This window comes from Branchiostoma belcheri, unplaced genomic scaffold, assembly GCF_001625305.1.
Source record: "Branchiostoma belcheri isolate BF01 breed outbred unplaced genomic scaffold, Haploidv18h27 scaffold50, whole genome shotgun sequence".
Lineage (NCBI taxonomy): Eukaryota > Metazoa > Chordata > Leptocardii > Amphioxiformes > Branchiostomatidae > Branchiostoma > Branchiostoma belcheri.
This window is the reverse complement of record NW_017804132.1, coordinates 637,917-653,225: the sequence shown is the minus strand read 5'-3', so window position 1 is coordinate 653,225 and position 15,309 is coordinate 637,917. Positions and strand designations below refer to the sequence as shown.

General features: G+C 38.7%; 1 protein-coding gene across 1 annotated transcript in view; it reads right to left on the bottom strand.

Moving 5' to 3' along the window:
- LOC109480220 (potassium voltage-gated channel subfamily KQT member 1-like) overlaps positions 1-15,309 on the bottom strand; it is a 48,097-nt gene that overhangs the window by 26,044 nt on the left and 6,744 nt on the right. Inside the window, exons 2-4 of the mRNA XM_019782368.1 lie at positions 858-968; positions 507-602; positions 30-203 (exon numbers count right to left, since the gene is read on the bottom strand). Of these exons, the coding sequence (XP_019637927.1) occupies positions 30-203; positions 507-602; positions 858-968 (381 nt within the window). The remainder of the gene's footprint in view (positions 1-29; positions 204-506; positions 603-857; positions 969-15,309) is intronic.

Sequence of the window (15,309 nt, the reverse complement as noted above, 5' to 3'; positions counted from 1 at the left end):
ACATACACACATGCCCCCTTAAATCCTACCTGGAAGTCAAACTTAGTTCTGGATGTAATCCTCTTGAGTAGAGAAGGTTTTTTGTTGAGGCCGATGCGTGAGGTGGTCTGGTTGGCTCGGTTCTGTTGAAACTGGCGCAGGTGGATGTTCCAGGTGGCCTCCGAGTCAAAACCAGGCTCCGCACAGTAGCAACGCCACAGGCACTGTGGGGCAACATTGGATACATAATGTTACATGATGTTTTCAGTATCACCCGATGTCTAGTAAAGAAGGCTGGAGTGACTGGTCAAGAGCTCTAGGTGAAAAAAAATTGTTTCGTTGGAACAAAAGATTTAACTTTGAGCATTAACTGTTTTTAAGAAATCAGGTGAAATGCGTTTGAATCATTCTATGAACATGTGGAAGCCAGTGTGATAACTATAATAACCCCATGTGATACAGGTAGTTAGTTATCACATGGGCCAGAGCATCCGCATGGAACATTAGACAGTAGATGAAGACCGTACCTGGATCAGAGTAGCTGCTGCCGGGATCTGTCTGTTGAAATGTTTCTGTCTCTGTTTCTGCTGAACTTTCAGAGCAAAGCCTGATCCCAAGATACCCTAAATGGACATGGGACAAATTTTCAGTTTTACCTTTATACATGTACCTACTAACACAGATGAACATTCATGATGAACAGAATTGATTTCTTTGGTCTTCAGCAAAGAAGCTCTACCAAGAATGTTTCGATGGTCTATGCTCTTTCTTCTTTTCCATTTTTTATATAGAATGCAAAAATCTGATGATTTTTGCAGCAGAAAGAATGACATATCTACTTGAGAATCATCGTACAAAAAAGTTAGTAAACCACTCACGGCAGGAAGAGCGAAGAACGATATGGCGAACACTGAGAAACATGATGCGATCAGCTTGCCAATCCACGTGTGTGGTGTCTTGTCTCCATACCCAATAGTTGTTACTGTAATCTGGAAACATAAAAAATGGTTAAGGCCCCCTTTCCACTTAATTTCTGAGCCCCCATTGAGTGACCAAATTGGAACATTGGTTTTAAACTTCGAATACAACGATGAACAATGTCAAAGTATGCTTGAAAAGTCATCAAAATACACTGAAATTTTAAAAATCCTTTCTTTGTCTATTATGAAATGTAATGTCACTGACAGAGAAAACAGTTATTGTTCCATATATTATAGGCTGGTTCTAGCTATATAAAGGGACTCAGCCTACATTGCTTGTTTTGGGGCTATATAAATGCTTTAAGAATGAAATTATGATGAAAATATAATAAGAAAAATCAGATTTCCTCATCTAGTATATTTCTGTTTTGAAATTACATTGAATCTGCTGAATTGTAACATCCTAAACAAAGCTAGTGGACATAACAAACGTACGTTGCCTGGTCACCCCTAGTGGTGTATGTATACTGTTGTCATTAAACAACACTGAAGCACATTCCTATGGGAGAAGGTAGCACCACTGGGCTTATAGTTGTGTAAATAGACGTGGAATTAAGTTAAGGAAGACCTCATGAGAGACAAGACACCTGTTATGTGGGACAAGTTTCAGGGGGACTGCTCTTGTGAATAGCGTATTTGCATTTATGAGGGTTCAAACAGTGGATATTACTTGGGGACAGAGGAAAAATGTCCAGACTATGTTTGAAATATCATCGCTAATGATGACTAATAGACTGGTGGACATATGTAACAACTACTAAGTACCTAATAGCAGCTCAGAAAAGATCAAGGAATAGTCATGCCTTCCAGTACCAGAGTTATCAAACATTGAGGTGTTGAAGAACTTGATTAATAATTCCAATTCCAATTGACATTTACATTCTAACAGTTTACTTGCATAAATTCTACATTCAAAAGTGTCATAATATTCTCTAAGTATTTTACAAGAACCATTAACACCTTTCAATAGACTATCAACACCTCAGCTATGTTTACTGACTTCACTGCTGAATTATCCAAACTCGTTTCTCGTCCTTTCAAACAATTTCTGGATGGTCAGCTTTCAAAGGGTCTGATTCGAATGAACGGTTGACAGAATGTACCTTTCACACTTTGCAAACTGTGCTGTTCTGGTTAACAGACATTCTGTGTTTTCTTACGTTTTTCAGACAATTAGGAAGCTGTACAGGTGAACTGTTTTCAAAGGAGTGCCCTACAAGATGGACCAGTGGCAGGGGATACGGTCATGTGCTAAGGCCTTGGAAAAAAAGTGTTGTGTTTCCAGGTACATTTCTGTAAATTTAAGGTTTTGGTACCTAAGGTTTGTTATAATTATGATTTGTTGCTATTAGACATTGGCTGAACTGATTTAAAAAATACAGTTTAACAATATAAAACTGAAATGCATCAAGACCAGGGCTGTCTTCATTTGTTTGTGGGAAAGGGACAAATATCTCACCTGATTTACACTGTACTCAATAAAAATTTGCTTCTGAAAATGTGTGAAATAACCTTTGAGTGGGTGTCAGAGCAACAATTTTTCTACCTTGACAGACCAGCAATAGACCCCCCAAAAGGGCCGATTTACACGGGGCAAAAAATATCTTTTGGCTTGGTGACACTGGCACAGGAAAGTCAACGCACGGCGACACGTGACGGTAGCAGGCTTGTCAACACGCACACATGCGTCGCTCAAAAAAAATCTGTTGCACAACATGCATCGTTCTACGCAGCGCAGGCCAAACAACATTTTTTGCGCGTGTAAATCAACCCTTATATGGGTTGAAAATCAAACCCAGAAACACAATATTGTTTTACCTAAGCCTAAAGTGTAGGTGACACACTGTTCTCTGAGGAGGTCTGAGATGTCTGAATGCACGACTAACTTCTAAACAAGAGTAATGCTTGAGTTGGAGTTAACAAGGGGCTCCACACTGCAACAGCCTCCAATTCTACAGGTGTCAGGGACTAGTAGTAATGCTGTCGACCAGGACTGAAAGAATACAGCTGGTATACTTTTAGTATTAGCTACAGATTGGAACTGTACAAAGGTTAAACTAAAACAATGGGTTAGAACACTTGTTGGATAGAAATTCATGTACTCACAATAATTGGTGGGATTTCTAGAATTTTCTCATTTTTTTAGAAACATTGTCCTGATATACACAAATGTATGTACTATGTATGTAGTGGTTGTCGGACAGTCCTGTGTCAGTATGCACTTGAATTTCTTCTTTGAATCCATTGATAGAAATACTGGTATAGAAAATGATATATGGCTTCAATTGATGAACCAAATTTGAATATAAATGCACATAATACTGGATAAAACAAATTGTGAATAAGAAAGACCTAATAATTACCATGTAAACAATGATCCCATGGAACATATGGTTTCCCTTTGTCATGAATTTTCTCTCTAATTTAGCATTTAGAGTTGACAAATGATTGTGCTTCAATGCTTTTGTAAAATGGAAACTTTGCTAGAGTTAATGAGATAAGGGAAATTGTGTGGTAATTAACTAATTTGGTTTAAAATGATACCAGTCTTTACATACATGAAGATATAAATCTAATTCAAACTTGAAATGCTCTTGGGACCAGCCTTTTTTCCAGCCTCCATAGCATGCCAAAAACTGGGGGTTTGGGGGGTCTTCAGGCTCTTTGGGATCTTTTATGTGCTATTTTCTGATTGCATATAGACAACATAGCTGGCCTGGTTGAATTACCCCCGTTTTTTTGGCTAATCAGAAAACAGCCGAAGACCACCAAACCCCCAGTTCTATAAGCCTGCTACGGAGGCTACCTTTTTTTTCTCTTTCAAATGGCTCCAAGACTGCTAAATTTACATGGCCCATTGTAAGTTTTGTTTAGAAAGGGATAATAAGACACAGTGAAAGATCCTTAAAGCAATAAAAAACCAATTAAAATGAAGTTACCATTCAAATAGCAGGCTTCATTTTTGAAAGGAAAAAAAAAAGAAATTTCCCTCTTGTGAGTTGATCTAATCCCCCTGCTGTGTCCATAGTTGACAGGATTAACGTGACAGTTTTGTGGAGGAATGCTAATCTTGACGTTTCACACCTCTGACAATGGTCTAATCTCAAGAGAAAGGGTCGTGTGAGGGTGTAAATTTGTTTATGAAGTGGCGAGAAGACAATTCTGTTGGGGTATATGGACTGGGTGGTATGCATGGCAGCTCTGAGACATGAGAGAATAAGGATAGAAGCCTATAAGTTTTGTCTCATGATAATTCTCCAATACAATACACAAACCAACTAGAAAGGCCAACATTTGCACGGGAGCAAATGCAGCAAATGGCTTCACCACATGGTGAAAGAATCCAGTATGTGGTGTGGTGAAGCCATAACAATGCTTTACATTGAAATTGAAGCCATAAAAATACATTTAAGCCCATGTAACACTCTCTATATGCAGGCTTGCACCTTTACACTTTAGGTAGCCTGGGTGCCAGACTGCTTCTTAGGCCTTTCTCGGCCAGCTCCTTGGCTCCAGGGTCAACTTAGCCTGGGTGCTAGACTGTTTCCAGGGCCTACACAGGCCAGTTCCTTGCTCTACGGTCAACATAATAACCCAGCCCCCCCTCAGTTAGTCTGCAATCCAGGCTAACTTTGGGTCAAGCATGTTATGGGTCTGGCATCCAAGCTAGGATCAACATACAAAAGGAAATTTTACTACAGGCACAGCCCTCTAAGTTACTAGTACTTGGACCCTGTTACTGTGTTAAAATCTTCTTGGAGAAATATTGCCCTAGAGCCTAGGAGCTGGTTTCCAGGCTTGGCATCACAGGTGGACCATGCATGGTTGGACCTGGTGTCAACACTGCTTCACAAACTTCCTTTCTAATTCAACCTCATCATAACCTGTAAATAACCCACTTCCTTCCTCAGATAGAACAGTTCCAAAGGGCCACATCCATTAGATTTGTTGTTTCACAGACTTTCCACATGTTTCCACTGTATTACCACTGTACCACAGAACTGCAAACTTAAAACAGGTCGTGTGGCGTAGTGGCAGCGTGCTCAACTCAGAACCAAGAGGTCCCGGGTTTGAGTCCTGCCATGCCACCAATCTTGTGCTCTTAGGAAAGGCACTTTACACGATTTTCCTCACTTAACTCAAGTGAAAATGAGTATTGTCTTATCTTGTATTCGTCACCTCTGCGTTGGGGGCGGCATAAAATAAGTTGATATAACTTGAGTGTGCTGTTGCCATGTCCAGTCACGAAATGTTGGAATAAAAAACAAACAAACTTAAAACAAAACAAAAGCCTCTTTTCCTTCCCTACTGCCCCACAAAAATAAATGAATTCACAGGATAGTTGATTTTAGTAAAAGCACCATGAAGTTTTAAAACCTAATTTCTTCAAGTTTCACTAGCATCATCGGTTTTAAAGTTACAAAAATATGGGAAATGTATAAACCACAAAATATGACTGCTCTAGCCTTGATGCTAGAATGTAAAGTGATCTGTTTCATGGTGCTCACATACACTTGTGTTTCCACAACAGTGGGACTTTCAAGGGAGAACAACTGTTACAACAAACCATTTTTCTGAACTATCAATCAAACTTACACAAGTTTCCCTGCCCTAGCCTTGGCTCCTCCCACAAAATGGGAGGAGCCAAGACAGACAATATCCCTTCCAGTTTTCTTTCAAGAAGCTATGGATAGATTGTCATGATATTTTGTATGTGGGTAGGTATTGCCCTAACAAAGAAATGGTTAGATTTTCGGCCCTCTAGTGACTTTCGTTGGTACTGCAGTAGAACCCTCAGATTTCTGGAGTCTATCGTATCAAAACATGCAGTGAATGATTTTTTAATGCTACCATGCATGCATACACTACAATTGGTCTCACAATACTGGCTGTTTTGTAAATAGAGGACAGATTACAAGTCTTCTGCAACTCTGTCAGCCATGCAAAGATATTTCTTCCTGAAAAGGTTAACTGTGTTGAACAAACAAAAAAGAGTTCAAAAGTTTGTTCGCTAGAAAGTTTTCTACAATAGACAGAGTTTCAAACCTTCAATCAACTGAATCTGTCTACAGAGAGAACTTAATACATGTATTGAACAAGCTATTACAGAAATGTTTCAATAACAAGCTATTACTGGAAAGTTTACTGTATTAAAGCCAAGTATCAAGGCTTGAACAATGCAATTCTTTAACACAGCTTGCAAAATTCCTGAAAACACACTGATGTCAAAGGAGAAAGACAGTGCAAAACTCTTCATGATATAGATTAGATCTACTGTAAGCTTATTTACTGTACTCTTTGACAATCACTACTGGAATACAATGAGGTAGATTCAATGAGGATTTAATAATTATAAAGCAATGAACAAAACAGTGACTTTCTGATTTCAACCTTGCCTTATTTCTAAAAATCCAAGAACGGTAAATTGGTGTTGCCTGATGATAAAACACATATGTTGACATATTTCCCACCACATATAAGACCTAAAAGCCTGTTTTCTCCATCATACTGCAACTGGTTCACACACAATGATTGACAAGACAAAACACTTGTTCCTGTCACTAGTGTGATTCATGAGAAATAAACTGCCTTCCCCTTCACACAGAGGGAATTCTCATCAGGCCCTCTAACAACCTTTCACTGAACCAAGAAACAGCTGCTCCTGTCACTCATCAGGCAGAACTGCTGGTAGCTCAGGGGACTTGATTGACAGGACCTATATGGTGCTGCTGCTGTGCTGCCAAGGCCTAGGAAAAAAAAAGTTGTGTTTCCAGTTTCACGACTGACCCTAGGAAAACCTGCCGACCCTAGACTTTTTGGGGTGGTCCCCTGCAAGGGATATTTATTTTTTGAGCTGATCAACATTTTCTAGCTCCATGATCTGACACCCGAGTGATGAAACGTTGTACAATCTTTTTTTCCAACATTGACATTGAAAGTGTCCTCATGCAAGTTTTACTTTCATAAGTTGGATTCACTAGAGATTGGCCAAAGTGTAATAAAAAAGATAATCCCTAGTGACCCTAATTTTTTCTAGCCTAGGTACCATCCGGATTTTCGCTCCGCAACGCTCGAGTGTACCCAGGCTAAATTTTTTCAGGACTGAAACAGGAAACACAACTTTTTTTTTCCTAGGCCTTGACAGGCCCTATATGGGGTGCTGCTGTGCTACCAGCACTGATTGGTCACACCAGATTAAACTGATTGCAACAGCTTCTGGGAAATTGGATGATGTATGTTGGAAAACGGCCAAATATGGTTTGGAGGAAGTTTTTGATGGACTTCTCCTAACTGGTACAAAGAAGAGATTATCTATCTGCAGTACCTGGGGATATGATGTTTTCCGGAAGGAAATAGATAAAGAAAGATAAAAAGATGGTATTCTGTTAATTGAGCATGTACATACATGTTTAGGGCAATTTTCTTTGTTTCACAGTAAACTAAAAACATAAGGACACATGTAAAAACTGCAAATACCAGCTCAGAAAAGTCATGCCCCTTTCTTTCTGATGTTGAGTGGAACTCGGTTTCTAGGTTCTTATATTTCTGCAGAACAATGGAGCAGGTGGGGGAAATGAATTATAAAGAATCATAACAAAAAAAAAATATGCAGAAGAAAATTTTGGAACCAATAAATTAAATCCGTGTAGCCTGCCTTGTGGATAAAACAAGGGCCCAAAACTCCCTAATAGAAACTTTATTGTATGGAGAAATAATGAGTGTGAAGGTTGGAAGGGAAACCCAAGCTGACTGCACCTGGTTACACAGTAACCTCCAGGTTACTCTGGTACAACCTGGGGGACTGGATATCTCATGGGGTGGTCTGTACAGGGAACAACTGTACCAGTGGAACATTATAGCCTCCAACAGGCCTTCCTACTGGCAAAAAAGGGAGTAAAATTGGCCAAGGGAGTCCAGCTTGAGTCAAACCCCAAGGCGGCCAAACTCCCCTGGCAAATATTCTCCTATATATAGCCAGACTCTTTTAGGGTACAATGTATATGCTCGGAGTAATACAGGACTAAAACCTTCACTTAATCCTTTTATTTTTTAAACCAGGAACACATTTTCTTTCTCAAAGTGAAGAAACGCACGACTGTCTCTTAATTATGACTGGCTGGGAAAAATATACTTTGACTCATGCCTGACCTCAAAAGGCACAAGTGTATACATTACATGTACTAGGTACTTGCAAGATGTCTTTGCTAATTATATACAATAATCTTCTGACAATGATTTGCTCGGCAATGCCTTTAGAGGCTGATTAGGCCTCTGCAAGTCAATTTCATGGATCACATATCCCTGCAACACTATAATCTAAGAGTGTGAAAGTTGGGTAAAAAACAGAAAATGGCTTAACTTTCAAATTTAAGAATTGAAGCAACAAAACATGGTTTGTACAGCCAAGAAGTATTGTATAAGTGTAAACTGTATTGTATAAGTAGCTGTTGGATCACTAGAGATCGCCAAAGTCTAAAAAAACAAAAGAAAGAACAAGTAAAATCTGAGATTTTATACCTCCGGGCTTTTTATTGTATATTTTTCCATGTTGTTTGTTCTGTATAGTTGATGGTGTTGAATTTTATGTGTTAGATTTAGCGTTCCTGGTTGTGTTAATACAGGACTGGTCAACATTTTCATCTGCAGCCCATACCATGTACCCACGGTAAAAATGCATGTCGAGAACGTCTGAGACAGTATACCACGGTATTTGTAAGTTAAGAAGTCGTACTATACGCCGAAAACATCCAAGATTGCGCAAGAGGGCGTTGACCCCTGACCCATTGGCCCACCCGGAAGTTGCGCTGGCAGCCAGCCCAGCGCCGCGCACGACCATTTTCAGATTTTTACGCCCCAAAACACATATACAATAAAAAAAAAAAACCTGCACCATCTACAGCCCATTAGAAGAACATACACCGAGTCCAGTCTACCCCAACGCGAGATACAACTGCGATAATATTTCAAAATACATATCGGAAGCAGACACCCCTCTGTTTGACCCCTTTTAAATGGTAAGACCCAAAACTGAAACCTCCCCATTCCTTAACAACATGGTAAATTCCATTTTCAGCATGGCGGGGGTGTCCGGAGCACTTAAAAACCTTTCATTTCCACGCCCATAAACACATATACAATTAAACAAAAACGTTCTGCATCATCTGCAGCCCAACAGCAATACGTATACCGAACAACAGACCAATCCGTCCAGCCGATCGCGAGAAACAGCTGCTGACAGAAATGTTTCAAACAATAGTAAAACCTCCTCGCGGAAGGATATCTCCTTCCCCGGAGGTAATAAAAGATAATTCCTACCTACCAACCCTATCTTTTTCAGGACTGAAACAGGAAACACAACATTTCTTTTCCTAGGCCTGGTAGTATTCCTTGTGGCAGGTTTTGATTCCCCTGGTGGAAAATGGATGCTAATTAGGAGGAGGTTAGCTCTGATCTCCTGATCCCCTCCATAGGTGATGTTATTTACCAATTAAACACTGATTCTTATCATCACCACCTGTTACAACTTATTCCACTCCTGACAACAACTCTGAAAGCTCACGCAAACATGATAGGTTGTCTTTAATCTTAATCTAAGTCTTTTTTCAAAAAGGGAAAAAATCTGACCATTAGCCAATGATATGGAGAAAACTATTATGTCATTGACTTTATATGAAACACTAGTGAATATTTTCATAAAAAAAACTATACACTATACAGTGTAACAAATTTTTTGAGAGAATCTTTTAAGATATTCATTTAGTTTCACATTTAGTTTTACATCTCGAACCATTTGTTGTATGCCGTAGTATAATTTCTAAGCTTATGCCATAGTGTGATTTTAAAGCTGTAGAATTTTTTTCAAGCTCACTGTGGCAAACCAACCAGAAAGATCTAACACAGCATTTTCTGTAACAAGTCTTTGGTATTGCATTGGAAAAAGATATGCCTGGTGTCAAGAATTTGAGGTCACTCCGAAACGAAAACCACTGCACAAATTTCAAGATTTAATGGTGTAATATAGCCAGCTGACGCCGCGCCGTGTGCCTGCAAAGCTGGTGCGTTACCCAAAACTGCAGTTATACTTTATACAGATACAGAAGATTTGCATTAAGTTGTATGACAGTCCATCAGACATTGTGAAATGGACACTTCTTCAGTTCCGGTAAGTTTGTGATGTACACTCCGCAGGGGACATGGTGATTACAGACCTTAATCCTTCTCAACTCATCCCTGTACTAACAAACTTTACCACAAAACATCCCAATGCATCAACAGTTGCACACTTCAAAAACGCCTCCTGTCAGTTGATGTCATATTGCAGGAAGTCTGTCTAACAAGACGGTATCTGAGAAATTTCAAATAAATTGATTTAAATTGCAGCCATTTGTATCTATAGTTTCTACCAAGCCCACTTTTTATTCAATTTCCACAGAATGAATTTAGACACTGGATTTATTATGTGAAAATTGAATAAAAAGTGGATTTCAGACGCTGTAAATTCAGTCATTTATATGGTGTATTACGAGCAAGTTTATGGTTGAAACAATTTCTGTATAAACATTACAGTAGCCAAACAATCAAAACACACACTGGCAGTGTTATGTGAAAACCTTGCAAGCTTAAAACAATTGTGATTATTTCAAAATTCACAAATCAACTTTACTTAACCCAGAGCCCCTAAAATATAAAATACTTAAATCAGCTAACATTTTTCTCAATGCTTCCCATCTTGTTTTACATCCGGTCTTCCATGTCATGAATCTTTAAAAGTTCCTGACAACAAAAGCAACCATAGTAAGTTTCCTGACAGGTAAACCTGTCTTGTTTTGTCAACATACATGCCGCTCTCTTAATTGTTTCAAACTTTTCATTTCCGCTCGTTCGAACACAGCGATTACAAGACCAGACAACAGGTGACACTAGGGGAACAGAGCTTGATTGAAAGCCTAGCTCAACCCACCAGACCATTTATTTACTTGCCTTCCTACTGTACACTGTTCAATGATAATGCCGTGCTGATTGACAGAGGAAACGTGACCACAAGAAAAGGATTTCAGTCTCTTCATGACCGAGAAAATGTCACAACAGAATACTGTAATAATTTGTAAAATATTTGCAGTGTTTTATGCTCACAGTTTTCATGGTGAACTCTTACCGCGAAAACATTACGGTACTACGATTGTTTTAGGTATGAACTTAGAACACCAAAAAAGCATCTTTTCCCTTCCTACTGCGAAATGAAGTCTCTGCAAACTTTTAACTTTAAAACTAAATTTACAGTACCAAATCTTTTTAGCACTTCTTCTTTATGTATTACTACTACTTCCCATCCTGAAGATGTTTTTTGTATGTATATATTGTGTAATTTCATCAACTCAAAACTTGATGTATGGAACCTATAGTAGTAATGGATGTGCTTTTCTGCTTGAGTTGAATCTTTGCGGGTGGTTTTCCCAAATTGTCTCCAAACAAAGCTACAATGTGAGGAAGCTGTGGTCTAGTGAACAACAGTGGATACTGATACTCACACAACCGCTGTCATGTCTATTTGCTTTGCCTAATCTTCCGTAGGAACCCTTTCAGAGTCACAGACTTGAGAAACTTGCTGTCATGTGCACGCTACGTCTTACAAAGGTCTTTCACAGACACCTGTTGACTTAAAATCTAAAGGTCCTGGGTTCGAGTCCCGAAATTGTGTCCTTGGGAAAGGCATGTACATATGTGCTGAAAAAAGGATTTCGAGCCCTGCAATGCAAGGCAGACCATATAGGTACACCATGTGAATACCTCCCAAAATACTAACTGAAAATCACGGCAAATATGCTATGATTTACACTAGTAGACTGTGTGATATGCAGTTTTTTCCCTCCTAACCCCCTATTTTCATTCTTCATAAGGCCACACCAATTTGATTTCTTGGTTAACGGATTTTTCTAGAAAAATCATGGAGCGGGCGGGCGAAAAAAAAAAAATAAAAACAGGCCTAGGTATCCTATTATGGTCCAAAATGGTACGAAGGAGCCATGAAGTCAACACACCAGGCTGGTTCAAAATTTAAACAATGAATTTTGAACTTTTAATGATACCATTGCATTGGAAGATGGAATAACTGTAACAACTAGGATGAAAAGGACTGTTTTCAACTGTTCATGGCAAAATATGAGCATTTTACAGTTGATTCTGAATTTTTATTTTTATTTGCAAATCAGAAAAAAATGAAGCGGCGAATCCGTTAACCAAAAAATTAAATTGGTGTGGCCTAACCTGTGACTTTTAATTTTACAAAATTAAAAGACGTAGAATCAAGAAGATAAATTGCTGTAAGTGAAGTACATGACAGAGTTGTGGTCAATACTTTATTTTTACTTTAAATGGTGTGACTTAATGAACCAATACAAAAAGGCTGTTGCATGCTGGGAAGAACACTGTCCAACCCTTTGCTATTTTGACACCGCTGTGGCTAATTGCAAAAGATAACAAAACGAAACACCAAGAATTTTTCTAACCTACTTAAACAAATTTGGCCACAGCTGAGCGGCCATACAGAATGCTGAGGATTTTGAGAATGAGTAATGTTTTTCTTTTGGATGTCACTGGGCTGTCTTTGAATAAGTACAAGGTGCTTGAAATTAACACACTGTTACAATTTAGAGGTAACATTGACTTGAAACTATGTTTTATGTGTTATGATCCATAAAACGTTTGCCAAAATGTCTGTCTAGTGAAAAAATATCGTTTTTTCACCATATAAAGTAAAACTCAAAAGGAATTTCTGGACTGAATGTTAGGAATGGACCACTGGGCCCAGACTTTTATTGGAAAAATACCTGCGAATCTTTGACATATTCACCTGATCTGGTGCAAGGCGGGGGGATTGTCAATGATGTAATAGTCCATACCACGGGAGTTTGCACTACAGGAGTATCTAAACAGTTACACAACCCTTCAGAAATGTCAGCAACAATATGTGGTGGTGAATTTGTGGACACCTTTGCAATGAACTACATAGTATAATTGTACAGAACTCCATGGCATTCTGTCTCCGATTGTTCCCAGTGTAAACTAATAACAGGAAACAAGATAACCTTTGAGAAACTATTCTAGGACCTTTGACCTAACTTGCTGTCAGTGTCAGTGTTCCTGATAAGTGTGTGAACACAGTCACATCCGAAGAATACCTCCAGTTTTACAGAAGTAACATTAACTACTGTACTTCAAAGCTATTAATAGCATCTCCAATAGTATCTAGATTTGAGATTTTGTATCTTAAATAAGGGTAAATTACTTTTGATGTTTGGATAATAGTTTATTCCCTGCATCCAGGCCCTTAATCATGTGTCTATATTCCCTATTACGGTCTTTGATGATCTGACTATTGGCAAATTATGCAGCTCAGGAAATTGGTACGAAAGTTAAACTGGCAGCTAAAGCCTTTGGTCATCTGTTAACTACCCTTATTTATTACTTTGTTGTTCTGAAATACTGTGTGTTAATTGCTGGCTATTAGATAATTCACAACACAACAAAATGTTCTGGACGGAAATTTGATGTCTTCCACCATGGTGGTATTTTAAACCCTTGCAGTGTGTGATATTGTAAGGAATCCTTCGGTAGGTTAAGAATGTTGTGTATTCTTGTCTTGGCAGGCCAGAAGCACCAGTAGTAGAAACACTTGAGGGTTGATAGTTTGCTTTGGCTGCGAGTTCACACTTTTCTGTGTTAAGCTCCAAAACATGCCTCAGAGTCTCTTCATTCCTGTCTTAATCTTTGATAAGACGGTCTAGAAGTATATCGTGTTCTACAGGCAACTAAACATAAGGACCAACCCTTGTTTTGCAAGCCAAGTTTTTGTGTGTGTGTGTGTGTCACTATAGGTCATTGACATCTAAAGGTCCTGGGTTCGAATCTCTATCAAGTCCAAATGTTGTGTCCTTGTTGTGGGGAAACACCTAATGTATTTCCTCACTCGAAAAGAGCATGAACATGTACATGTAGCTTTGCTTAGGGACATCCTCTCGTATGGGACATAAAGTTGAAGGTCCCGTGTTTTAGGAGAGCCACTCTTTCGACATGACAAAGGACCCTGCACCAAAAGGGTACTAGTTAAGGCATCCAATCTAGTGCAATTTGGTCAAACCATACAGCCTGGTCTTACACAGCTTGTACTTACTGTACAAAACTGGTGTGCTACACCTGAAAGGCAGTTTACCAGTTATGCAAAACACACAAACAAACAGATTAGAACAGGAATTTAAGGGAAAGCAACAAAATAAAGAAGGACAGAAATGACTTTGTACTGCAGGGTTGTAGTATACAGGGTAAAGCAGCAAATAAAACAACAACGAAAACAAAACAGAGATGCTATCCGACCAAGATTTCAATAAAAGAGATAAAAGATGCTTAAAGGATGAGCCTGTATCTCAGCTCGCAGACAAGATAACTGGACACAGGACAGTCTTCATCAGATTAGACCTCTAGACTAGAGCTGATTATATATTCATAGGGTGTGGGATTAAAAGTCATTGTCTTGATCTAATCAAGCTCACTAATTGTTGGTTTTAGGCTACTGACAGGAGAGGAACAGAATAGTGAATCTGGCTATATCAACATCTTTGATATTACATTGTATACACTGTTATGGTTGTTTAAAGTCTGCTAGAAACAAAGTACCTGTAAATCAATGTAACTTCACATGGGCATAATTCTGCAGAAGAAAAGGAACAGAATTGTTCATGGTGTTTTAAGTTTTCAGTTGAAACAAATAGTTACTGTAAGACTGCATTTTAAAATTCACAGTGATGAGTTTAGTAGCGAACCATGAACTTCGAGATAAAAATTAAACCACCACAAGTATTTTCTGATTTGCAGTTAAGTTTTTTCTTCACTTTCATTAGGTATACACAATATAAAGGTCTGCATTTGGTTTATACACAATACAATCATACAACAGACAATCCTAACTGAAGTAAAACCTGTACAAGTGACCACCTCTATAAAAGGACCACCATGACTTCTTCTTAGTGGTGCCATACATAATTTTTTCCTTTACCACATCCAGTGATCATGATCACCTGTCCACATAGACCAGACTTTATTGTTCCTTTAAGCAGTTTTGACTGCATTAAATCTGGAAACATTAAGAGTACTAGCACGTCGGCAGAACGCACTGCACTGCGCGAAACCTGTAATGTATTGTGCATAGCACTTTGGCAGAATGTCTCATATAAGGTCCTATTTGCACATATAAGGTTAACATCCCGTCTGTACTTTCCAAATGTTATGTCGGAAAAGATGTCCTCTGCAACAGGCAAAATTCTAATGCAACGTTGACCAAACATCCACCAAAAAA